This window comes from Ylistrum balloti, unplaced genomic scaffold (assembly GCF_031769215.1).
Source record: "Ylistrum balloti isolate Yb309-2 unplaced genomic scaffold, AGI_CSIRO_Ybal_v1 Utg369876, whole genome shotgun sequence".
Classification (NCBI taxonomy): domain Eukaryota; kingdom Metazoa; phylum Mollusca; class Bivalvia; order Pectinida; family Pectinidae; genus Ylistrum; species Ylistrum balloti.
The window spans coordinates 66,831-94,759 of record NW_026782016.1 but is presented as its reverse complement, the minus strand read 5'-3'; the positions used below and the strand labels follow the sequence as shown (position 1 = coordinate 94,759).

Here is a 27,929-nt window from a genome sequence, read left to right as displayed (position 1 = left end):
AGATTTCTGGGGGTGTTTACGGTAAAAGCTCAAGATGTCTTGGATGTATGAGATTGGTTTGGTTTATTTTTGCTTTAAGTCCTATTACAAATCAAGGGTCATTTAAGAACGGATGGATTGACTTTGGAGGAAAGCAGAAGTTCTCGGACCTGCGGCGGGTACCTGTGGCAACTACCCTACCACAAAGGTCTCGAATCCACTACCCAGAGTTGGAGGGCTATTTCAGGATAATCAGTCGCCTTAACCACTTAACCACCGCGACCTTAGAGATGTTTGAGAATCGCGACATAGACATATTTGAGCAAAATGTACAACTAATTTGACCTAACTGAAGTGGTTACAGCGGTTTTACTGTTTCACAACATGTCTTGAGAATAATTAGGAATTTTTATTTAATTTTTTTAATTCCTAGGTCAATTTTTATAATACATATGGCATGTTTTGCAGAGAGCATTTGCAGCTTTATCGCTGTCGATTGTCAGACTTCTTCTCAGTCTGCAAATACAAAATACTCAGATTAACAAAAACGACCATGACAGCTTTTAATGTTTCGGGAATTTGAATTTGATAAATCTGATCTCAGTGAACATTTATTTTGTTTGACCAAATTACAACTGGTTAACCTAGTTGTAATCAACTTCCGGTTAATAATTCATAGTCTAGCCACATCAATCACGCCTACTAAAATTGCTCATTTTTAAAGACAGAACTGGTAATCACAGTGTGCTGCTAGCACCTCGTTGTGTCGTTATGTTGGATTAACAGTTTGCCTTCCTGTCGTGTAGACGATGTTTGTCAACTGCGCCCCTCTGATGGCGGAATTGTTTTTGTTTTCATACGAGGCTGAATTTACTGAAGAGAATATCAAAAACACATGTCACAAAGATCTTGCAAAGTCGTTTAATTTCACCTTTATATATTGATGACGTCATTAAATAGCAAGAAATTTATTGACTACGTCCTTCGTATATGTCGACCAGAACTGGGAATTGTGGGAAAGTTTTATGGTCATTGAGAAAAATTCTATTTCTTTGTGCGACATGAAGCTGGACGTATATGATGCTCGTTAGTTTGCCTGATGGTTCTGGTGTTGTATACTTTGTCCTCAGTTGAGAACGTGACATCACTCACTTGGATTGACCAAGGTTTACATGGAGGATGCCGTCTATGAAGCAGAAGACGCTTACTCGTGCGGAACACCTGGTCTTATTCTCCTTATACTTTTTCAGGAGTCTTCGTGTAAATCATTCTTTTGTTAACATGTTGCCCTAGTTTATGGAATTTGAATTTGAATTATAATTTTATTTTGCCATGTTGGTATTTTCTTGATGTTTTTGTCTCATGAACAGAAATGACAAACAATGGAGTGGTAGCTTACTTTAAGAATATATCAGCGGAATATGCCTGTTTTATTGACAGAAATGTCTATAAAAAGAATTGATGTAAGCAACAATGACTATACCTTAGCTAATATACATAGATAATGTAAAGGTCACAGAGGGGAATAACATATTTAATACGACGGTATGTGCCACAGATCATTATTTCCCTAATACGATAGACAAAAACTTAAATAATTAACATAGCTTATCCTGAATTAAATATGCAAGACATGTAGTGCTATCAATAAAGCAATCATTATCAAGTATGTAATATTTATTAAACATGAAATGTCGATGCTTACGGTATTTCATATGCATATTGTTGTTTATTAATCGTATGTGGTGTAACTAAGAAACATAAGAAAAAAGGGTTGTATTGTCCTTAACAAAATCTCCAATAACATATCATCTAGAGTCTATTTCACTGCAAAACAAAATGGAAAGGACAGAGAAAACAACAAGACAAAAATCACCATATAAATAAAATCATATTCCAAAACCTAATAATCTACACGGAGCCTACATTTACAAAACAAGCATTAAATGAACTGTCAGTGTGTCGAAGCAGTAATAAACCGTTATGTGACGTAGAACTACAAGCTGGTCGTAAAATCACTTTATGTTTCTATGTTCACCATCTGATCATCATTTATTTTGCATTCACCATCAATCAAATGGGATTATTTATGTAAAATCATTCATCACTGAAATTTTTCAACAAATTTCAAGAAATAAATTTTGGAGATTCCCTCGCCTCAGATATGGAGAAATATATCAAGGTTTTCAATACTGATTTAAAATGGATGCTCAAGAGGAATGGAAGCCACTAATATATATCAGAAGTCGTTTCAACTTCGGAAAGAGATGTTATACACAGGAAAAATAAGATCACGGCATACGCATAAACCGAATTAGCCACCAAGGAACAAGAACCTTTAAAATTTTTAATAATTAATCACTGGATTATAAATTGTACTTGCCGATGATATAATAGTCTGTCTTTACAATGTGAATCATATCACAAGAAAGCTACTTACACTTTGAACAGGTACTTCCTCGGAACATAGAATTTAATTTGTTGACTAAAAAATTCCCAAAGACCTTTATGCCGAACTGCAATATTATGGTTATATACAGAAAAGAAATAACACTTGATAGATGCGACCTAGTCAACGGGGTTTGTCTGCAATTGTTTAGTAAAATCATGATAAATGAACAAGTATATCTTTGGACAATCAAGTATATGTTATAATGTATTGTACTACAATGGGAAACGTCAATATATGTATAAAATTTGTCTTGCCATGAGTCAAATATGGAACGTGTTTGTATTCTGCATTGTGATAAATGAAAAACAGACAACCATAACTTGCCATAAATAAGACCAATTCTCTATATATTGCTTTCTCTTTGACACAACCGATCAACTTTACTGTGATATATGTTTTTGTTTGTTTGATTATTATACCAAAATGCCGTGTTTAGTCACTCGTATGCGGGGCAGATATACAGCACGTGCGGCTATATAATATTTATTTATTTTCCCGTAACTCCGTGTATACTAGTATTTCGTAATTTTTCTTGCATGCGATCTTTAATTTGTGCGTGTTGCTTTAAAATATAAAACGGATATTCATGATTTAAATCACATTATCAAAGTTTATATTTATACTGCAATGACACGTGATACCAATATTTACACCATGCTGACAGAGACTGTGAAACATTTAAAACAAAAACCATCGATTTCGATACCTGTGATAATGCAATGGTTGGGATCCGTCACACTGACGAAATTCAGTGTACATTGCAACATACCGTTACCACTGGTCGCTAGCTACATCTAAAATCAGAAAGACCCATTGTCAATATTGTTTGGCCGACAGACACATCTCGTGTTACGAACGGTTTCGTTTATTGTGCTCTTGGCAGAGTCACAGAGAAAGAACGCATGGAAAAGACACTTTAGGGATATGTAATTAGCTATCTATGGTAAAATCAATGATGCGATGGCCTAGGGATTTTCCGGTGTGTGTTTATCAGAATGATCACCTCTTTTACCACATTGCTTGGCCTACTGCACAGATAACTTAAACATCGATACACCTAGACAAATGTGGTCAAGGAACATTTAAATATCAGCGCATCAACCTTATGGGGCGCGTTGAACGTTTAAACAATAACATGCCAGAATGGTGTATACTGACCATAAAACAGCACCGTATAGATATAGGCAGATAGAAAATATTTAAAGTATGTGACGCATTGTGTCTTCCAACTAGCATTTGATTTCGACATCATCGACAGAAAATTTGGAAAATACATATTTATCTTCATTATTTTTATTTCTTAATGTTTAGAAGCGGTTCGGTTCAAATGTCCACAGGTACGTAAAGCTTTTGTAGTCATTCAGTATTGATTAGATCATGAGATATAAGGAATTAGGGTGTAAAACGTACTATTTCAGGTAAATTTCGATATTTATTTCCTCCAATTTTGATTTCCCGATATCTGTCCATTGATTTATGCACTTTAATCCGCTTGCGTCACTGAGAAAAGGAGAAAGGTAATATTCACATGTGCGTCTTTTATAAAATTTTTAACGATTGAAATCTTCTTATGTTTTATGTCATTCATAGTCGATATAATTTGCTATAACACAGCAGTAAAGAAACGTACGTTTTGACATTTGTTCACATCACAACTACTGCTATGTGAGTTTCTCGATTGTTACATCGGCCAGGGATTCCTTCACAGGCATTGCTTGATATCATGGCAAAGCCGGCTTCTTGCATCACCCAAGACCGCTATAAAGCCTTGACCTAAATTAGCGACAACGTATCCTTAACAACATTTCGTCACATAATGTAATATTAAGTGCGCGGATTCCTCTTAAGGGAATGCTGCAGTAAACGTCAAAACCGGAGAAATGATCACTGGAATAATGACTTGTTTTGTCAAGCCAAATCGTAACTTGAATCACACAAGTAAATTATACTCGTAGTCCGTACACATCTTTGTTATTCAGTGTGGCTACACAACTTTGTATTCTATTGTGGTATCCGTACGGGTTTGGCCATCAGTTAAATGACAGTCAGCTGATATTCAGAAAAGCAATTTCAGAATAATTGCCGACATTAAATGCATGACCAATAGGTTCTGACCAATTATGACGGATAATTCAGTAGGATCTAATCAGACCTCGAGCAATCACTTAAAACACTAAGTGTTTGATAATGGACAAATAAATGTTCATTTAGGTAATGAAGAAATAAAAAAATGGTATTAGTTTGTATACATTTCTTCTTCATCATAGATTTTTCTACTACCAAATGCATAACAATGATAACTACAATAGACAACAGAAAATTATTGAAAAAAAAACATTTTTCCATGATTGCAATGACCTTCGAACAAGGACAAAGTTTTCTTATTATAATCTCATGCTGTTTATAAAGTTAAGCATGCGATTTTCTTTTGCACAACATTGTTGGTAAATGTATGAAAGACCTTGAGGTTCAGACAAATATGAAACATTAGGAACTATTTATTGTGAGCATTGCACGGCCTGAAACGTTAGTGTTGACTTTATTTTGTCCTCTGGGGCATCTGTCGACATCTAATGGATATAGCAGACAAAGAAAAGCGAAGTGAAGAACAAAATATTTGATTACTACCCTGCATTGCGAATGGATACGAAGGTCATCCAAACACTAGAATGACATTGAAGTATAGCATAAAGATTTCCTTTTTTCTTTCTTTCTTTATACAAAGGATTAAATCTAATAGAAAAAACAGTGAATACCTCTTTCATGTTTTAGATATTGATATTTTCGGGAGAAGAATCCGCAGTAAAAAGCGGCATTTTCAGTGCATTTACCAATTTATCGCTCAGACAGGAATTAAACGTATATGCATGCATTGATTTTCAACAGCATTGATAAAAATGAGGGATCCATCTTCCCTTTGTTTGCATGCAACGAAATGTTTTAAATCCAAAATGATGGGATAAAACACATATTCTAAGCAACATACCTGTTCAAGAATATTTCTCGTGTTCTCTTTACTGCAGAAAAGGACGCTCTTCTGACCAAAGGCTCTGCGCATGTGCACAAGGTGTTCCCTGATCTGCATAGTGCCACGTAATTGATCCACGCGCCAGGACTTGACCACCAGATCATGATTGGTCAGAAGTTTTTCAATGATATGCACACCTAAAGTAACAAAATAATACAAAACATCAATAATCGGACATAATCCGAAACGACAGGCATTCACACGAGTGCATAAACGAAAAAAAACAACTGTACAACTGGAAACCTTTCAGAATAGATATAAGAAATATATAATATGTAATACACATTACTTAGTTTCTGTGTTGCCTTTCATGGAAACTGCAATTCCTGTTTGAGAGTGTACTTACGGTTCAACTTAACACCTGCTTGGAAATTACAATAGGTTAGGATCACTTATAGCGTAAACTTCTTTAATTTCAAAATATTTGCCATTCATTGACAGATCTTTATAACATTTCCATCGCGTCCCGCTTTTCCCCGACTGTAACAACTGCTACGACCTACAGTGGTACATTAAGGACATGAAAACAATTGCTTTCTATTTCCAGCTCTCGACATCTTGTTTTCGAACACTTGACTAAACTTTCCCTGTGCTCGACTTAACTTTTCACACTCTCGAATTATCTCTCGTGCATATAAATTGGAACATTGAAAATACACGTATATCGAGCACTCGAGATAACTAATATAGAAAATTACATTATTCATGTCCAAAACGCACTGTCTTAAAGACACAGAGGAAAAACACAAGACAGTAAATATATGAAACTCTCCTCAATCAAGCGATGATAGGGAAGGTGAAACGCAGTCATATGCCAATATTGAAGGTCGATATGAAGGGCACTGTGCCCCCAAAATCATCAATACTGTTAGCATTGTTACATATTTGTATTCAAAAATATCTGTACTAAGTATATGTACGCCAAGTGCGTTCTGAATACATGTTTGAGAAGGACTTCGTAGCAAAATATCATCAGTTCTTAAATGATGACTCTAATCGACATATGTCCGATGCTCTATGTAAACATTCCTTTTGAGTGTACATTCAATGAAGCGGTATATATCATTGCTGTATGTTCAACTGCAGTTCGTGTGTACTGAGTGGTCTCGGCAATGCACCCACATGGCCGCGATTCGGTGTTATCATAGTCGGCGCGTGGAATGGTGCACCAGAGACTTTATCGTGATCAATTATACATCATATATGTGTGTGTGTGTTAATCTACCCACACGTGTGCAAAATATGTCCCGCAATGTATTGAATGATTTCAAAGTTCATGACATTTTCCTGTAGAATGTACAAAGGTTTATGAAGCTTAGTACTCCAGAGATGCCTTCCACACTACAAAACTATAAAATGTGCTGCGGAAATATAGATACAAATGTACGCGACATGGATTAATTGGTTACCAGGTCTATCACACTCCAGTGTTTTCATCGCCTAAGTAAACCCCTACAGAGTATAGTTCGATCTGTTTATCCCGTATAATTCCTTCAGGTAGGGTTGAGGTTTGATCTGTCCCTGGAGATACGCATTGCGTGTTGATGTTCTGCATGTATATCAAACGGACAGCCTGTCTCTGTCATTCCAGTCTGTACATTGATCTATAACTCTTAATTAATGATATATTGATATAAACATATCACAGAAAGTATAACCGGTGATATCATCAAGCCCATCACAGTACTTATAGTATACATCATCCTTACGCGTCTACAGATACTTTTTTTCAAATCAGCTTATTCATTCAGGTCATGTCTATTTATCTTTAAAAACAGAAGAAAATGTACATATGACACACAAATAAATAGCATTTTATATACAAATTCATAATTAAACAGAGTCAATTTACAGTGGAGCCAAGTAATGATTTCAACTGCATCATGGAGATAGTTCGTCCTTCTAAGACTCGTCAGGGATGATATTATACAGTAGAGCCAAACAATGATTTAAACTGCATCATACAGCTATTTTGTCCCACTAGGACTCGTCAGGGATGTTATTATACAGTAGAGCCAAACAATGATTTAAACTGCATCATACAGCTATTTCATCCCATTAGGTCTCGTTTGTGATGCTTAAAATACAGTAGAGCCAAACAATGATTAAAACTGCATTATACAGAAATTTCGTCCTTCTAGTACTCGTCAGTGATAGTTACGACGAGGGAATCACAATTATAATTGGGAATTAACTAATGTTTATCTCAGGATCTTCACAAAGTTGAAAATAGTGTCTTATTGAAAGAGTCTATAGACGGTTAGAAGACTGTGCAAAAGACACGCAAATGAGTAGCATGATTAAGTATATACAGTAGAGACAAAATACGAATTAAACTGCATCGTTCACCAATTTCGTCCTTAACGTCAACACTAACTACATATGGCTTACTTTATCGAATACACCTTTGTTTACAGATATCAGTAACCAGTTTTTTGTTTTGATGTTGAATCTTAAATCTCCCCTATTAAAATGACTGGAAAATTGAATATTCTATTCCCCCCAGACAGTTAAACGAGGATTCAAAACATATCAAAAACTAGGAAATGTTTAAAACTTTTGCAACACTTTACCGAACTCCCCATTAGTTTATGTCAAGCTAACATGGGCAGATATATATTTATATATTTAGAAACATTTAACGGGACACTAATGAGTTTTCCTTTTATTTCTTTTTTAAACAATAAAAACCGAACAATAAAATTGATACTGCAAAAACGTTTCAGAAGTATATACAGACTCGCCATCTAGGCCAAAGATTGCCAAAAGGACACCGGCTGGTCAGTTTTATCAACGAATCGTTGGTTAGATTTGAGCCGCATTATTTCATTCTGGTTTACAAATGTCAGATGAAGCGGTGGGAATACTTTGGGAATATTTGTCATGATAATCATATCGAAAATATATTCATAATCAAACATTAACATACAAGTATTAATATCATTTCAAATAACTGGCTAAAATGTTCATTCTTGATGTTGAATATAACAGACATGTGGTGCTATTTATCCTTAAAAAAATCAGTATGTGACAGGACGCTGATATGTGTCTGTTTACGCATTCAAATGTAAACGACACGAGGATACAGTTATACGGGGTTTGCTTAAGTACGATAAGCCATGCCGAGATACATGAATTGTCTATATCATGTTTCGGCTGTTTGGAGTTTTCCTTAAACAATAGGGCTATCATTCACATGATTTCACATCCATGTAATATTTCTAACTGTATACAATCATGGCTCGGGTTTTTGGGTCCTGACACCAGCCACTATAATTCCCTGGGGTCTTATGTAATAGAATACACATGCAGTCGTGTGAACTGCACATTCAGTCATTTTCCTTTGTTGTAAATCATTCAATTTGATTCTATAATACACACTCGGCTATCAATGCGTCACTGATTCAATAAAATCCTTTACCATGGACGGTTTTATTATCGTTTTGTGTACTTTTGGATCAGTAGGAAATAATGATGTTTTCCATCATATTGGATTGAATTTATATTCTAAAGTATCATTGATTTTATAGTTTTGTTTTTATTTTTGTGGTTTTTTTTGTTTTTTTTTGTTTTTGTTTTTTTTTTTTTGGTATCACTAGAATGCAAATTCACCAGGAATCACACTTTGTACTTATACCAAATAATGATTTCGGTGCAGTCCAAATGTTCACAATCATACGTTAATATAGTCACCTTTGAACCTTGACCAATTACCTTGATTCAAGATACAAGCAAATATCTACTTCCAACGAATGTTTTTACAAAACCTAATTGGCGATTGTTAAAGCTAGCGATTTGATGATAAAATGATCTCGATACCAATATTTCACAATCGATAGTAAATCAACAAGCGAACGCTGTCGATAAGTGACATGTCCACTGCTGTATGTACACAGCAGGTTTGAAAGATATGTAAATCTGTGTCTAGTAATACTCTTTGCGATTTTAATTATCCCGTTAAAATTTTTTCCGAGAATAAAAATTACATCACGCGGAGAAAAAATCTGATTATTACGATACATCACCTTCATCAGGTAGCATTATTCCACTCTAAGCAGGTAGAAACCTATACAACATAGTAACCATGTTCTATTAGAACGAAATAATAGTCGGTATTGGAATCTTTTGAATATATATTAAATTTATCAATAACAATTAAATTTTGTTTGACGTTTCGCATTTAATATCGTCTATCAGGGTTTCTCACGTATTCAAATTTATGCATTAGAATAAACTGGTTAATTAGCAAACTCCTTCCAAACAAGCTTTGTATAAAGGCACCGTGATCACGTGATCTAATCACGTGATCACGCCTCTTCACTGATGACATAACACAGCCGGATCATGATGTTCGGCCGTAGTGGATCACATCAAACACTTCAATAAACTATTATCAGGATATCATGTTATTTCTTGATAATTTCGTAATCAAATCAACGCTGTACCGACTGGGCTATGATGTGTCCTCGGAATATGCATTAATACCAATAGAATTAGCCTGACAACCAAGTACGGTAAATACATGTGGGAGTTTATACTACATCATAATGTCGACTTGTCAGTACTCACGATACATGTGTAATACAAAGAATGAATGAAATTAACTTAATATAAAATAAAATTGATAATGATTAATTAAATCGTTGGGGAAATTTGAATACAATTTTAGGATTTGTTTTCTTGTTTTTTTCTCCCTCTTTGTCATCCTCGAAATTGCATATGTTACGATCACTTTCGCTCTTTGTACAAATGATCATAACCTCTCGAATTTCGAGACTGCCTCAATGTTGAAATACTACTTTTTAGGAATTAGTTTTCTTGAAATAAGATAAAGTTTGGTGCGATGAATCAGCAGATTCTGATGCTCTCTAACTTAACTTTACTGTATACAGCGCTAATGTTTTGGCGTCCTTAGTACATTTTCGTTATCATATCAAGGTTGGTTAAAGGTCACCTTGGCCGTATTGTGTATTTACCCAGTCAGCTAATATTGACCAATGTCCACAAACAACTGATCACACAAAGCCAGCCTCAGATTAGAGTTAAAACAATATTGGTTCGCCCTGGTGAAATCTGGTATCGTATTTACCTAGTCATCACTTTTGAATGTTCCTTTCTAATGGAGATACCGCCAACGTCATGGCAACGATACATTGTAAGCTAATCAATCAAAATTTTACTTTTAAACCACTAGGACGTGTTGAAAGGTTCCTACCACACGGATCAATTATTGAGGCCATATATTGTCAGTAATTAATGAACAACGGATATCTCCAATCTCTGTCTTCGACTGAGTCTAAGTTAACAGGGCAAAGTTCGTTTCTTATTTAGTCGTTTAAATATCATACCTCAAACTTGGGACGTCTTACCAGCATTCAGTCGATAAAACAAGCAGGTGAGAGGCTTATATTTAAGAACATTGTCAAGTAATTACTCACCTGGTCATATCCTGCTTTGCTTTTTATGAGTCTCTCATATTTGAGTTTGAATTAGAAATCGTATTTATGTTAGACCGAATAATAAAAAAAAACTGCTTAATTTAAGTCCATTTTCGTGATTATCATTTCCATCAAAATAATTCAATTATTCTGAAATCTTAGAAGTTTTAGAATCCAATTCCGACACATATTATTTCTAAACTGAATTCATTTCAGCAGAAAAACTAGTCTATTTCAGGGAAAATGGGTGTAAACAAGAACAGAAACGTCCAAGTCATGATAATCACGATACCTTAAAACATAGATTTGTGTTGCTACAAGTCTGTAGCCAATATTTCCAGGTAAAGTATTGTTTGATTTCCGACGCCATAAGATTGCAATACGATTCTTATTGTCCTCAAGTTATTGTAATATCATCTTTTTAGACCGATAAAAGGAAGTACCTACTTAGGATTCATGACATTTTATGGTATACTTGCCTTTATCATCATCGTAGAATAAACTGACTTTTTCCCACTTATAGAAGTTGACAATGTCAAGAATTGACTGTCCAAAATCCGAAAGACGTGGCAGGATTTGAAAGGTAGTATTCAGTTTGTTTTTCGTCACCGTAGATGTAGAAAGGTACGGAATTCCTAGTTTTTCCGTAACCATGGCAATCGCATCGTCATATGGTCCTATCGCTACATGGATATTGGCTTTCTTTAGTTTTGACATAGCTGGAAAAAACAAAAGAAAACATCTGTAAATAGATACTGGAAATTAGTATATAATGTAATTACTTTGTACCTTGTCAAAATATCACTGTTGATGTTATATGTCTGGAAGATTTAAGATTTACTTCTTTCGTACAATATTGTACAATCTATTTCCGGTGCGCATTAGTGTTTGTTAGAATCCTATAATGTTATTTTGGTTAGTTCGTCTTGTTTGTTACAGCATTGAATATAATGACACTGTGTATGACAAAACCAGTGATAGGTATTTTAAAGAGTCATTCCGCTGAAATATCTTAACACGGAAACGGTTGGCCTAGAGCCTATCCGGTAATAAAATGGTCGATGAATCAGAAGACGCTTACTCTTCGGGAACACCTGGTCTTATTATCATTGTATACTTTCAGGAGCCTCCGTGTAAATATTTCTTTTGTTCATACTTTGCCCTGGTTTTATGGAATTTGGATTATGATTAAGTTGACATGTTGGTATTTTTTATTATTTATTGTAACCCGAGGATAATCGCATCTCTGTTGCTGCATTAAGGATTAAAAATAATAATTCTAACGCCCCCGAAAACAAAGCAGCAACCCACCACTCTAAAATGAGTAAAAGTCCGCTGGTCCTGATGGAAATATTCCAAATTTATACACCTCTTACCGTTCTTTGTGAAATGATGGGCACATTCCTCAATTTTATTTTCTTTTATAGTCGCAAATACTCTTGCTATTCAAAAAGGCAAGTGTGAAAGGAGGATTTCTTAATCATGGTCTTTTTTCGGTTATCTACTGCATTACTAAAATATAGAAAAATCGACCTCCATATCATGGATTATAGATTCCCTTCATAAAGAATTCCGCTTTGTTTCTGTGACTTAAAGGTAAAACCTTCAATAAAGTGAGACATGAAGGCTTATTGTGAAGAAGAAAATCATTAAGTGATATTATTGCGATAGCTTACAATATTGCTAACTTTTCAAATATTAGTACTTGGGATAAGAAGTGAGATTTTGATTTTAACGTTACAAAAACTTTACTATAATATGATACATGAATATATATATATATATATTTTTTTGTAAAAGTCTAGTTCAATTTAACGAACCCTTCACGTAAATTATACAAACGAGAACGATTTTAAAAACGGTAATTATGTTAAACTCACTGACAACAATGTTTTTTATACTTAACCTCATAACAGTCAAAGAAAATCGAGCAAACGTCCCCAAAGTGAACACATTATTGTTGACATTTCTACACTGACAGCCATCACAGTCTGTAAATATTACAGTATTTCAAACAGTTTAGAACGTAGAAAAAGGGCAAAACCGACTTGTCACGAATGTACGTTTAGTTTAATCGAATACTGTAGATTTCCAGCGAGCGTACATGCTTTATAGGAAAGAGTATGGATAAAGAAAATGCCTTTGTATAAACGCTTGTGGTTTTGATGTCGTGAGGCATGCGATACCATTTTAATTACATAAACCTCCATGAATTTTGAACGTGGGTTGTTTTAATTTGTTGAAGGCAGTTTGGATCGTATATGTCTCTTGGGAGTCGAAGTTTGATTTCTGGGAGAAACAAACGTCAGACAAAATGAGGAGGACACTTGTTAAGGAACACGCTAGCTCTGTAGCAATCTCTCATGGGTTGCGATCAATGTCTACCCTTAGTTTTTACTGCGACAGCGGTCACCACGCACGCTACGAAATAGGCCAACCTACCTCAATAGATCACACATGCTGGAAGGGAACTGTCGGAACAAGAGTTTGCTAAAGCATCAACTTTAGATATATTGATGTCGTGTGAGATATCAACGAAAGGTGATTCCCCAAGGACTTTCAATAAGTTATATGTTTTAAGGATTTCACATCGACCGATTCTAAAAATAGTTAAGATACGAAATGTTTGATCAATCAACTATATTGTGAAAAATTAATACTATATAAAAGATTTGCCGACTTTAAATAGAAAACTTTATTTATAGCACTCATATTGTACTAGTAGCGTTGTTATGATATTTTTACACACTGTTTTGCAAAGAAGTAACCTTGTTTTAAGTAAAGCTGTCTGTGTTTTCCGATACGTCTAACAATAAGGAGCTGTCAGAGAGACACAATCGACAAATCGTTTTATTCCTTAAAGAAATGTTTTTGTTGAATAAGAGATCCTGTTGTCTTAGGTGAATGACGTGACGCAATTGGCATTTAACGTAATTGTCGTCTTAGTAACAGACACTGGAAAGTCTCGCACAGGTCTAGGCCGAACAGGCACATTTAACACTTCCCCTTGTCAAACTTGATCAGTGCGTATATCTGTATCTAACATTAAATATACATACCTTATAGTGATAACGTTACTGTTAAGTCTACATACCGTATAGTGATAACATTACTGTTAAGTCTACATACCGTATAGTGATAACGTTAAGTCTACATACCGTATAGTGATAACGTTACTGTTAAGTCTACATACCGTATAGTGATAACGTTAAGTCTACATACCGTATAGTGATAACGTTAAGTCTACATACCGTATAGTGATAACGTTAAGTCTACATACCGTATAGTGATAACGTTAAGTCTACATACCGTATAGTGATAACGTTAAGTCTACATACCGTATAGTGATAACGTTACTGTTAAGTCTACATACCGTACAGTGATAACGTTAAGTCTACATACCGTATAGTGATAACGTTACTGTTAAATCTACATACCGTATAGTGATAACGTTAAGTCTACATACCGTATAGTGATAACGTTACTGTTAAGTCTACATACCGTATAGTGATAACGTTACTGTTAAGTCTACATACCGTACAGTGATAACGTTAAGTCTACATACCGTATAGTGATAACGTTAAGTCTACATACCGTATAGTGATAACGTTAAGTCTACATACCGTATAGTGATAACGTTAAGTCTACATACCGTATAGTGATAACGTTAAGTCTACATACCGTATAGTGATAACGTTAAGTCTACATACCGTATAGTGATAACGTTAAGTCTACATACCGTATAGTGATAATGTTACTGTTAAGTCTACATACCATATAGATATAGCGTATATCGGCAGTTAATCTTAGCATTGCGACCTTTGGGTTTTCTAGCAGGTGAAATACTATTTTATTTGTATACTCTTGCCAATGTTTATGGCATAACGATTTTCGTTGATATTTAATAAATTGAATTTGAAGTAAAAAAAAAAAAAAAAAACCAAAAAAAAAAAAAACAAAAAAACAAAAATAGTGATAGGCAGTTACGTTCAGTGTATACACGAAGGAAGCTGAAAATTCTTCACCGTTCAAGGGAGCAACTTCAAGTTGATAATTTTATGCTATGGATTGAACCCATATTGTCAAATTAAGAAGACAGCCATATATTATAAAAAGCAAAATACGGGCACTGCATTGCAATACTTTTTGGATCAAAAATATTCTAGAGGTTGATCATGTCAGCAATAATGGTACCAATATTGAATGTTGCAAATGGTGTTGATTGGTTCTCAAATGGTTGAGGCGATTAAAATAGAATTAAAAAATCACTATAGTGCCAAGAAAAAATCCGTTCGAGAAAAGAGGCAATCAAGAACCAATATCAAACCTGCGTTGCTATATTATATAATATATACGAAAATATTTCGTTAAATAACCTGTCTATGTATTACAACAGATATTGCGATGCCTTTATACTATTTCAAAGGTCAGCAGTGTAAAGCGTTGGCCAACATACGTGCGTAACCTCAGCCGAAGACCTGAGTGACAAGGTCTGATCTCTCTTCACTTGTGAAACCTGAACTGAAGACCCGAGTTACAAGGTTCGACGCTTTCTCCACATGTGTAACCTGAACTGAAGACCCGAGTTACAAGGTTCGACGCTCTCTACACATGTGTAACCTTAGCCGAAGACCTGAGTTCAAGGTTCGACGCCTTCTTCACATGTGTAACCTCAACTGTAGATCTGAGTTGCAAGGTTCGACGCCCTCTTCTCGTTGCAGTTTGTTTCGTGTGAAGCTGGGAAACAGGCCTGTGCTTATGTGGTTGTGTCCTTGGAAAAGAGACTTTACTCGAATTACTTAGGATGGCATGCGACGGGCCTTCCTGTTGTTATTCACCGAGAGAGCAACCAACAGCTTCTACAAAGGGACTGCTAGCGATATTCATGTTGTGCCCAGCCAATAAAAACAAACTGCAAGATGTACAAGGTGCCTACACTGTTGACAGGAAAGCGATCGATAAAACTAGCAATCTAAAAATGCGGAATTTAATTACGTCGCGTCGCTCCTTTAACGTCAGGTCCATCTGTTGATATGCCACACTGGATCATTTCGGAAACATGCTAAACCGTAGAAAGTCCTTTAGGTCATCACCAAGGACAATTTCCCATATCTTAAACAAGTCTATTGAGGCAGGTTTGATGAAATATCGATCCCCGGAATTAAACACTACTGGCGAACAGTTTCAGGAACCGATTCGCTATGTTCAGGGAAGCCTGTCAAAGTATTAAACGTGGTTGACGTGTTTCATGTTCATCGGAACTTTATTTAGGTTATTGTGTGCAAGCGCTTTGAAATCCCAAATAGGTTCAATTTAGTTTTATTCGTTGCCTTTATTATTTGGAACCGTAAGACTGTAGACAGTGGTGCTCAGTAACAACACCTTCCCTGTCGGCCCTTGAAATTGCGTCAGTGAAATCACGGGTCAATCGAGCACACTAGGGACGTTGACTCACCAGATAACCTGTCATTCGTATGCTTCTACTAGAAGTTGCTTCACGGAAATGATGTCTACTTACGTGTCTTTTGTACAATCCTATATATACATCCATGTATATATATACACATTTTCAAAATAAGTATATATGATATAAAGACGATATCTAATAGTGTCTTCAGTAATAATTAACACATTTCACATGCGTGTCTTATAGTGAAGTATCTTCCACGGAGTGCGACTAAAATTTGTTAATTACTTCTGAAGACACCACTAGATAGTCTAATTTTACATTTTGACAAGAAAAAAAAAAAAACAAATTATTGGAATGGTTATGACAAATATAAAACAATGAAACTGACTAGGCTTTTCGCGGAAACTACTCACTCATTACAACTTGGCTGTACGCGACAAAATATAATTCAGAAAAATAAAATTCAATGAAAAAATTATTTTCATACTTCTATAGAAGTAATACTGATTTATGTAACTAAGAGACAACTGTAACATGTTACTACGCGACTAAAAATATGACGGCAAGCTACATTTATTGCTGTTGATGACACGAATCCCCTTGAAATGACTAACGTGTTAGCTTCACGTTCAAGTGGTTCGGTTGGGGATTAGATTTGGTTTCTGATAAGGTAATTTGCGTTGCATTGTTTGCTGGCTTTCATGGAAATGGACGTTTACCATGGAATTGAAGGCCGTGACAAGTAAGCAACCCTATTCAGATGTCAGGTTTCGTGTTTTTTGTACCGGGATTACGATTTGTCAATTATATCAGATGATTTATGTACTCTCTTTTCATTGCAAATCTGCAAAAGTTTTAATTTTTTAAAAATAAAATAATTATTTTTCAGAAGTAAAAAAATCACTTTTATCCATGAAATATTCATTGGCAAAAATGTAATAAATTCTTCTACTTGCAAGCAATACTTTTTTCTAATACATAACCAGAAATTGTAACTAAATATGTTATCTATTTTGATAAAATAATAAATTTTGTTAAGTGTGGATAGAATATTCCTTTATGTTTAATATCACATATCAAACTGAGATCATGAAAAAATCTATACATAGTAATTAAATCAGCAAATGTTTACCTTTTGAATGCGACTTCATGTTACATTGTATGAACGGGAAACAGGGTAAAATACATAATATATTCAACAATGGCGGTACCAGAAATCCGGAATTAATTTTTAGTAGTAGGGGGATTAAGAATCATTTTTTTTAGTTTTAGGAGGTGCAAAGAAATAAAATGCAGTATTGCAATTATTTGTTGTCTGCCTGTTGACTCAGTAAAGGATACCAAGAATGTCCATTTGTACAATATTTGATATTTAAATGTGTATAAATTATTTCACGTATTAGGATGTGTGACTTGTGAGTGAGGCAGGAATCTCCTCATTTATAAGGACAACAACTGTACAAATTTTATCTTAAATTCTTTTTGGGAAATTAACTGAAATCTAAAACATTTATATGAGTTACGAAAGTAAGAATATAGAATAATGCTTGAAGTTTAAATTTGAATAAACTGATGATAACAAGAATTACAACATTGTGAATAGCACGTGATATTTATCAAAATCCATATGGTCAGAACTTTAACAACTAGAAAACATATTTTTGTTGTTTTTACCCCTTTCCTGTGATAAGTGGTGTCAGCTATATTCTAAGTGAGTTAATCTTGTCGTATTCAATAGAACCAGTATTTGGTAGATACAACCTCAAGCAGATGTGATTAGAGTTATGTTAGAGATATACGTTTTGGCTATGTATGGAAATCTTTGTTTTGGAAATAATAAAAAATACTTGACGATGAGGTATTGTTAAAAGGCACTAAATATTACCATTGTGGGTTAAATTTGATGTAAATTTTAAATCAGTTTTTTTTTTTTTTTTTTTTTTTTGGTTTTTTGCGGATTGAATAACGTTAACTATAAATTAATAATTTTAAAGACTTTTCAGTAAGAATTAGTTTCTTACCGAGTCAAATGGGGACACGTAAAGTATACCTTACCGATATATCATCATCTAAACACCTGGTAAAAAAATTAGCCCTGATGAAATGGAAGGTCTGTTGAATAAGCGAACAGGACCGAAGTATGGGAGAAACCATCATTCAGTTTAATCAAGGTTAATAGAACGACAGAGAGCTTCAGAAACAATGAGTCGCGCTTGATTTCAGAGATAAATTGTCACATATTTGCAGAATTTTATCCGGAAAACCCTCTCAAAGACCTAAGGTTAAAATAGAAAATGTTTAAATAAGTAAGTAATACATATTATTATTAACCAGTAAATAAAGCTTTCAATAAAACATCAAAGAGTTTTGATAAAACGATGTTGTTTGCTTTCACTTATTTTGTCAAACCGTTTATCTATAGTGTATCATACATCAATGAATGACATCATCACTAACTTATCGTATCTGAAATTTAATGTAAAGCTGTCCTAACATAGTAATCACAATATCACTACCGGAGTTTTTTCATAATTATAAAATTGAAGTATAAACTTAAAGGACCACTATACAGTTCATTTTACAAGCCACTGCAGCAGCGAAAGGCGTTCACATTGATACTAAATCATGTTTGTCAAAAGTCCTCTAGCTTGATTAGGAAAAAGTGCTCTAATGCTATTTGCAAATATTTGATAAAAATGTGATTATATTGTCATGCAATCTATTTGTAATGTACGAACCATACGCCGTTGAAAGAGTTGATGAAAACGCTGGAACGAATCCCAGACGTCATTTCCGCATAACGTTAAAGGAATATAAAGCATGGTTCAGACACACCTAGGGGACCAAAGTTATGCATGTAGGAGGTTCATTTTTTACGTGTCATTAACCATTTGTGGTATGCACCGGAGTTCTGGCTTTGCAGCAGCACTTTCACAAATGGCAAACGGTCAAAACTCGGCGTCTCTTCTCGTTGGAATCACAGACACAATGAATATGCATTTTGTGATCCGCTGAACCGGTCTTTCGACTAATTAGTGTGGGCGGGTTGAGTGGGAAGAAAGTCTGACGTAAAAAAAATAGTGAAACCAGGACTTTACGTAATATATAAATGAAATTTACGTCAGGTAGTAGTCACACTTTATGTCATGAGCTACACTCTGTTTCAGTTCCTCGATAATTACCGTTACCAGCAAATTACACAATCTTTTCTAACTCGAAGTATAGGCGAACATATGTCGAGATAATCAGTCACACGCCAAATTGCTTACCTACTGTGGAAATGTGCTTAAAAGTCGAACGAGTTGTAATTAAGTGTACGTTCGATTATAAAAAAGAAATAAACAAAAATGCACCTGCTTCTATATCTATTTTTATGCATTTTAATAAAACATGACATCATCACGAGTTGGCTTGCTATGGTTACAGACAGAAGAGAAACTGTAATTGATGTGTTGAGAGGAATCAAATGCTACAGGCGGGAACTATTTTTAAATCTATCTCGACAAAGCTCCAAATTTTGAAGAGCGATTGATATCGACTCCATATATATCAAAGACAGAAGATGATCTGCCATTATTTTGATATATTGTTCCATTACCATTATTATTTTTTTTTTTTCTTTATATTTTTTTTCCTAAGCCCTGTTGAAATAATGAGACATGATGAAATATCATGTTTCTTTAATGCAACATCATAGTGTGACAAGCTTGTGACTTTGTATTTAAGAAGCCCATCAGGTAACCTAATGTAAATTTTTGTCATTAGATCCAATATATACATTTTTTGCAAGGATTTCAATAAATTAACATATTCAAACGTCAAATCATTTTAGTGGAAGTGAATCTGGTTACTATAAATCAGCTAAAAAGTAAAGTGCCTGATGAAACAGATTTTATTCGGAAAGTTTGGAAGTGTAATGAAAATATGCGATTTGTATTTGAAGTGAAATGCTCTTGTAATGTTAAACATTGGTTTTCATTGGGATATCCTAGGTGACGACTGAGGAAGACGAAAAAGGTAAACCCTCAGGACATACGACCAGCTTCAACCTCTTAAAGATATCGATGATTGTTCAAAAGGCACACTTTTCAATAAAGATTTATAGATAGACACGGTATGGTATTAGTAATTGGTGTACACTATCTCATTCATACTGACTACAATAACAAAGTGTTTTTTATCTGACATCTAAAATGCCTTTCTAATCCGAACTATTTACTACGAAGATACTTTACTACGCTGGTATGAGGTGATTTGTGAAATGTGAAGCATAAACACACAACATTTCCAAAATATAATGGTTACCCATAGACGTTTTAGACATTTTAGCTCTTAGCATCACAGACGACTTATAGAATGACGGAACGAATGCACGATGCAGTTAAATTCATTATTTGGCTCTACCAAGTCTAATTATAGATCTGCATTGAAAGATGCTATTTATTTTACAGAGTAATTACGCAGGTTGATCAGACAACGCACCTAGATAACGAATTTGATCTAGCATTTAAACCCAATTCGACAGCAGGACGAGATTGATAGAAATATAATGAAACTGCAAGTAAACCCTGCGTTAATTGTTGTTAATACCACTCGGGTATCAGGATATGTAAGAATGTAAAATATGGGCTTGTGTTTTCACTAAACAGTCGGATGTTTCTGTTGGCGACGGAAATCTAAAACATCAAAACGTATGAAAAGCTACATGCACGAAGCACCGATGGCTTAGTGAAGACTACCCGATAAGGCATAGACACTAGCAAATTAACAACTAACCATTTTAGAATCCATGTGAAGAGTACTACTTTGTCTCTCCGAGTTTAAAGGGAGTGTTTTGAATACAAAGCATGTTTGCAACGTTAGCAATAATGCAATAAAGCAACACACCAGTGTCAAAAACTAGTGCCAATGTATCCAAAGTAGAAATGGATGCGGGGCCTATAAAAAATACACTGCGAACAATCAAATTAAAAAAGACGTTACAGAAAAAACAGTCCAAAACATTAAATGCTGGAGACACGACTGATTTGAAGCTTAAACTACCGAGGAAACAACACGTTATACTGAAATCAAACAAAAAAACAATACAAATCATGGAAGGAAAGGTTCCCTTTGTGACCATATCCCATTCCTTAAAAGAATCACATTGCTCAATTTACCAGTCTCAAGATTCATGCATACGAAATGTTAACGTTGAGGGACAATACATTCGGAAATCCAAGCCTCGATATATATATCGTGAAAAAAACATAATGTTCTATGTTATCTGTGTCTTCTGCAAAGGACAGATTCTTTTGAGAAGAGGTAATAAGACATAAAATCCAAAAACGTAAGAGTAAAGTGTTGATTTAAAAGGAACTCGGGATATTTTCTTTCCCTCATCACCCGTTGCTAACAATTTACAACCAATGATAATAGCTTCATCTGCTTTTCACCTCAGAGTTTGTGGTTTGCTGATGAAGCTTCTGTTTTCTTGAAATGCATTTGTGTCTTAAAATTATGTCAATTGTAATCCTAATGAATTATTCTTACTCACAATACTGACAATCATATTAAGATTTTTTAATGTCTGGACGGTATTAGTAAATATTGCTTTCTGGTCCTACAAGGCTTTATCTAATAAGCTTTGATTAAAAATAACACTCTTTGCTAACGCAACACAACTTCATTAGGCAGCGAGCTGCAAAAAACGCACCACACTGGTATTACAGTTTGAAATTACCACTCTACAATTACAACACATCAAATGAAACAGACCACTTTTATATATAAAAAAAACAGAATAGAAGTATTAATGCTTTAAATTAGATTTTACTTGAGACACACCCACTCAACTGTTGGTTTTTTAATGTACAAACTGATTCTTAAAAAATGATCAATTGCCAGAGAAAAGGGTATAGAATTTTCATATGTTCAATCGATTCGTGTTGTTTTAAGGCGATGATACTTCAAATTTATCTACATGTGCAAAAAGATATTTGGACAAGAGAGCGTTATTATACAATTTGAATTATGCACTACATATCTATTAGTATTGTTGATGGTCAAGGTTAATGGTTTTGCCTTTCCCGTATGAAATCCAAACTTACCATATACATTTCTAGTTCAATTGCAGAAATAAATCTTGTAAATATATATCAATATACAATATATTTCATTAATACCATTTATGTATTAGATGTAAAGTCACAGGTTATGATTTATTGGAAGTCTTATTACTTATGTATCTATAACAAGAGCACTATACCATGCACATATTGTAAGTACACGTCATATCACTTAATGATCATCACAAGAGCACTATACCATGCACATATTGTAAGTACACGTCATATCACTTAATGATCATCACAAGAGCACTATACCATGCACACATTGTAAGTACACGTCATATCACTCAATGATCATCACAGGCGCGCTCAAATTGGCTCAAAGTAAACATTTCATAAAAGTTCACCGAGTTAATGCAATACAAGCAAACGCGCCTACTTTCCTACTATCTAAATAGATGTCAAACGTTTTTTCTATTTACGTCTTCAGCAGGCTAGTTTATATATTGGAAGGGAGTTAAAGATAAAATCAGTTCCCATATCACTAGCACTTCCTGACACCGTCATTAATACTCAGTTACACGTTTTAATTATTCTTGTATTTATCAATAACACAATAAAAGTATAAATACATATAGAATATATGATTACCTAATAATGCGTGAATCGAAATGTGGTTTACAGCTTTGTAATATTTCGAGAACTTCCAGATTTTGGGGTATAAATGTTGGAAGTCTTTATACCAATAACTTTTTTTAAAGATTTTTTTTATAGAAATGCGATAAGTCGTGATATTATTATCTGTATAACGCCATATAAACAGATGTCAACCGACCGAATCAATCTTAAAAATTTGAAGGAGACAGCATCGAAAGGAGTAGAATAACATAGGCATCTGAAATAATGAAAAAATAGCACAGTCAATCATTAATGTAATTGACTTATATAAACTTTTATCAAATAGTGTTATCAAACTGATACAATTTATGAAATTCACGTGTAATAACGCAAAGCAGAGCTGTGATGGATTGAATGCATTATTTGAATTGTTACCTCATCACTTCTGGGCATTGAATACAGAACGCCTTCACCAAATATAGAGGAAATGTGTAAGAAAGTAAGACGAATAACGTCAGTTAAGATTTCAGCAGTCTACTAAATACAATGACTTCGTAAAGGTATTCAGTTAAATAATGTCAGTTAAGATTTCAGCAGTTTACTAAATACAATGACTTCGTAAAGGTATCTCAGTTATTATAGATATGTGTCTTCAAAGCAAATGATGAACCTAGTCATGACCTTACTTCCCCTCAAGAGAGGATGTCAGTGATACGTACTGTGTTACAACACTACACTTACAGTATTTTGAATTACCAGCTTTATATATTTCATAGATCATGTTTTTATTTTATATACTCAACGTTGAAGGAATCAATACAATTACGACACATTTTCTGCTTTTATTTAAGACATACATTTTAAGACTATTTTTTTTTATTTATCTTTTTATGCAATTAATTTGAAAAACAATCAATGCTTTATTAATCCAATATTATAGCCTTCCATGCTCCCAGCAACTCCCCATTTTCACTGCAAATTGCATTTCGTAAACAACAGAGAGTTGTAGATTAGTCAGAAATGCCAACTGTCATAAACAGTAGTTATCTCTCACTTTAGACAATTAACCTGTTCATTTAACATCGGCGTCCAGGCGACGAACCACACCAACCTAAGCCTACACCACATGGCGATGATAGTTACAGTTTGCTGTGTGTTAACGAAGGAATCCTATTTGCGGTTTATTTTAATGGTTCGGGCGTCAATGACCAAGCGTGATATCTGTAATGTCGCCTGAGAACTCAGAACGAAAACAAAACAGATTCATTTTGACTGTATGTCAATCGAGAACAGACAAGATATAACAACGCTAAGTATTATACTATGGCTAAAAACAGGCCCACGGTATCTGTGTACATAACAACTGGACTTTAAAAGAAAGAAGTGGATACGCGAACGTTGTGAATAGGTTTAACGTCCAAAATGCGAGTCGAACTGGAACGGTGCTTCTACTATCTGTTTTCATCTCTCATCAATAAGATTGCAAAGGAAACGGCAGGTCAATTGTGATTTTGTATTTTCTATAGATCTAGTTGGTGTTAGAATATCCATTGTTTTCTGTGAAAACATTTGTCATGTCGATATCACGAAATATCCTATCTTGCAGGACAGCTATTTAAGTGTTGATTGTTTTTTCCCGAAACGATAACATGACTTAATGACGATTCATAATCACTAACAATTTCAGATTGCAATTTCAGAAGATAAAAATTTTACAAAGCAACCTATGTTATATTACTTTTTATCTCCAATCGATATATTTTATTTGTCTTTCTCTTAAAGGGACTAGATAGTTTGATTTCGTTATTATTGCTATGCGTTTCATTTCTGGCAAGCATTGTAATACTTAAAATTAGTCTTCACAAAATTATTACACTCTCAGAGACTGATACAAATTATCAGCTTCAAACTAAAGTTAATCGACACTCGCTGTTGTGTTTAGAACAATTGGCGGAGTCAATCACGTGACTTTTCGGAGCATCGTTTAAACCCGGCTTTTTTTATATGATTTCTTATGCAAAATTATGTAATTAGCGAAAGCTTAATTTGCCAGCCATGTTTCAATTCTTACTTTATAAAATGACCTCTTGTTTCCTGCTATATGCATAATAACTGAACTTGAATTAATCAGAATCTAAAAATGCATCCGCAAAGACATTGTTTACTCTCTGAACGATAATGATATGAGGTAGTGTTGGTCGCTCCTATTTTATTCTCATGTTTTGACGTTGTTAATAAAATGGTTTTGAAACTTTAAATACCATTATTAATAGAAAGTACACAATTTCAAACTGATATTTAAATGTTAAAATGTTTTTTATCAGTTATTGAATGAAAATCTAACCATATAGTCTCTGTAAGTAAAGTCTTAATCAAATATCGATAAATGATAGTTATCTTACTCCTAAATAAAGTCTTAATCCCCAGTCGATATCTTATAACTATCTTATCCTTAAGAAATGGGTTTAATAGCAACGATATCTATAATAATATTTTTCTTAACTTACGTCTTGATCACAGATCGATATCTTAAAGTCATTTTGCTGTTAACGACTTTTACCACAATCGATATATCGTAGTCATCTTACAAGGAAACCTCTTAATCAATAATCGATATTTTACATATGTCTTGCTATGAAGCAACAATTGATATATAATACATATTACGATTCTTAATTTTTTTCAAAACAAAATGCGTTTGTATTCCATAACTCCAAAATAATAGTATAACTAGAAATTGTTATAGGTACTTTAGACGGGCTTTTCACTTATTTTGGCATGTAATTAAAGGCAATGTCTGCAATACATTGACACTCTGTATGAAATCAAAGTACAATCATCATTTGTAAGAGATCAAAGCACTGAGCGTACTGTTTAATAATGCTGTGCAGCGTTAATTTTAAACTGGACCTAAAAAACAGAAGCTGAATTTTTGGAAAACATCACTTATTCTTATCAATAGTAATTGTACACGGGACCACAGGAGGCTTTTAAGGAACCTCTAGAAATATTAAATTGAATTCTTAAGATGTTTTAACGTGATTGACGCATGTGACCTTGAACGTGGGTCAAGGTCATTCATATCTACAAATCTAATAGACAATTATCTTAGCATTATATTTGTGATGTATCGAACCTGTAGGCCTTTCCAAGAGAAGTTTCGTATACGTTGATACCCTGTGACCTTAAAAATGAGTCAAGGTCATCCAAATTAACAATATTTATGGACAATTATATTAATATACTGTATTAAATGTATTAGATATCAAGTCTCTCTGTCCTTTTAAACTCTAGGAGAAATTTCGTATACCTTGGTACCCTACATTAAAGTTTTGAACTTTGACCCCTATGGAAAACCGGAAGTTTGTCTTTTGTGAAAGTGTTGCTTATACCAATCACAATCAAGTCTCCACAGACGGTTGTTGACCAAATCATGTAACTGTTTTACTCTTAAAAATTACGAAAACGTCATTTAATTATATCAATAAATTGACCCCTGTGACCTTGAAAGTCGGTTGAGGTCATGCATATTGTCAAACCTAATAGGCAATCACCTTAGCATTAAGTGTGTGAAATATCAAACGTCTTGATCTTTCCAAACTTCAGAAGAAGTTTCTGGTAGTTTTAAATTGCACTTTTAAACTTTGACCCTACCGAAACCCGGAAGTTTACGTTTTACATTTTAAAAAAATGTCCTTAAAAGGTGCCACTTATTTTCCTTTCTACATAACACATCCAAATATAATTTCAAAATGTCAAGTTATTTTTGTGATATTGACGTTAGGACAAAAATCAAATATGGCGTCAGGGTGGCCATTTTGTTTTTTCGACAAAGTTGAAAATCATGTCAGAATTTAGAGGGCACGTTACTTAACCTATTCCATAACAATTAAGCAAAATTTTATCGTAGGTTCTTGAAGTCATTTTAGTTCAAACTTTTGTCTGCACTTTACATTGAACTATGGAAATTTTAAAAACAAAATAACTATTTGAAAGAATTTCTATTAACATGTATAATAAAAAAAAGTTAGATATGACCCTCCTGTATATAAAATATAATTGTAGCAAATTTGTAGGACATATAGTTTTCGAGTTATTGTTGTTTTTAGAATTTCTGGTAATTGGGTCATGGCGGCTATTTTGGATTTTTGACCTTATCTAAAATTCGGCATTAACAAGTTCAGATGTACTTTCATAACATTCTGTATACGTTGCGTGCCTATCCCTTACCGTTAAAAAGATTACGAAGCCACAAATTTGTAATATTAATAATAAGAAGAAATAACAAAAACAACAGGTCTTTTCATCTTTTGGTGAAAAGCCCTAATTATCTTTTTAATGACAGATTCATGAAACAAATTTCGTTTGATTATTGTTTGTTTTGCTCTAAAGAAAAATTCCTTCGTAAACCAACGACGAAAAAGCAAACGAATAGGAAGAAACAAAAACAAAAGCGACAGTGTCTGCTAGAGTCTGCTACAATTGGATCCTCATTAGACAAAGGAAGCCTCTACCTACCTTTCAGCATTTTGTCGTACTGTGATCTGTGGTCGGTGATACTGAGATCCAGTACACTTACAGGGACGGACATATTTTGGTGAAGTAGTGATGTGTTCACAATCTCTAGCCAGGACGGTTGTACGTCACGTGCTGGCACCACTCCTGGAAATCAAATTTGTTAAAATATGAGTGGAATTACTAATACGGAAGTACACAATAAGAATCTGGAGGTCAATTCTAAATGATATAGCATTTTTTGTTTATGAGCTGTACAGCGTGCATAGATTGCAAAATATTAACACTTCAAGATTTCATTTGATCTTTTAAACATTAGAATAATTTGCTCAATCATTACAATTCAAGAGATTGCCCTAGTTTGCAGTTTTCAATGTGATACAGAGGGAACAGTTACAAAACTGTGATTTATGAATGTAATTATATTCCTTACTGCCTT

At 34.1% G+C, this 27,929-nt stretch overlaps 1 protein-coding gene across 1 annotated transcript in view; it reads right to left on the bottom strand.

The window, feature by feature from the left end:
- The window catches only part of LOC132546193 (glutamate receptor 1-like), a 68,645-nt gene that overhangs the window by 23,735 nt on the left and 16,981 nt on the right, over nucleotides 1–27,929 (bottom strand). The window contains exons 2-4 of the mRNA XM_060209903.1: nucleotides 27,494–27,637; nucleotides 11,377–11,616; nucleotides 5,418–5,596 (exon numbers count right to left, since the gene is read on the bottom strand). Coding sequence (XP_060065886.1) covers nucleotides 5,418–5,596; nucleotides 11,377–11,616; nucleotides 27,494–27,637 — 563 coding nt within the window. The remainder of the gene's footprint in view (nucleotides 1–5,417; nucleotides 5,597–11,376; nucleotides 11,617–27,493; nucleotides 27,638–27,929) is intronic.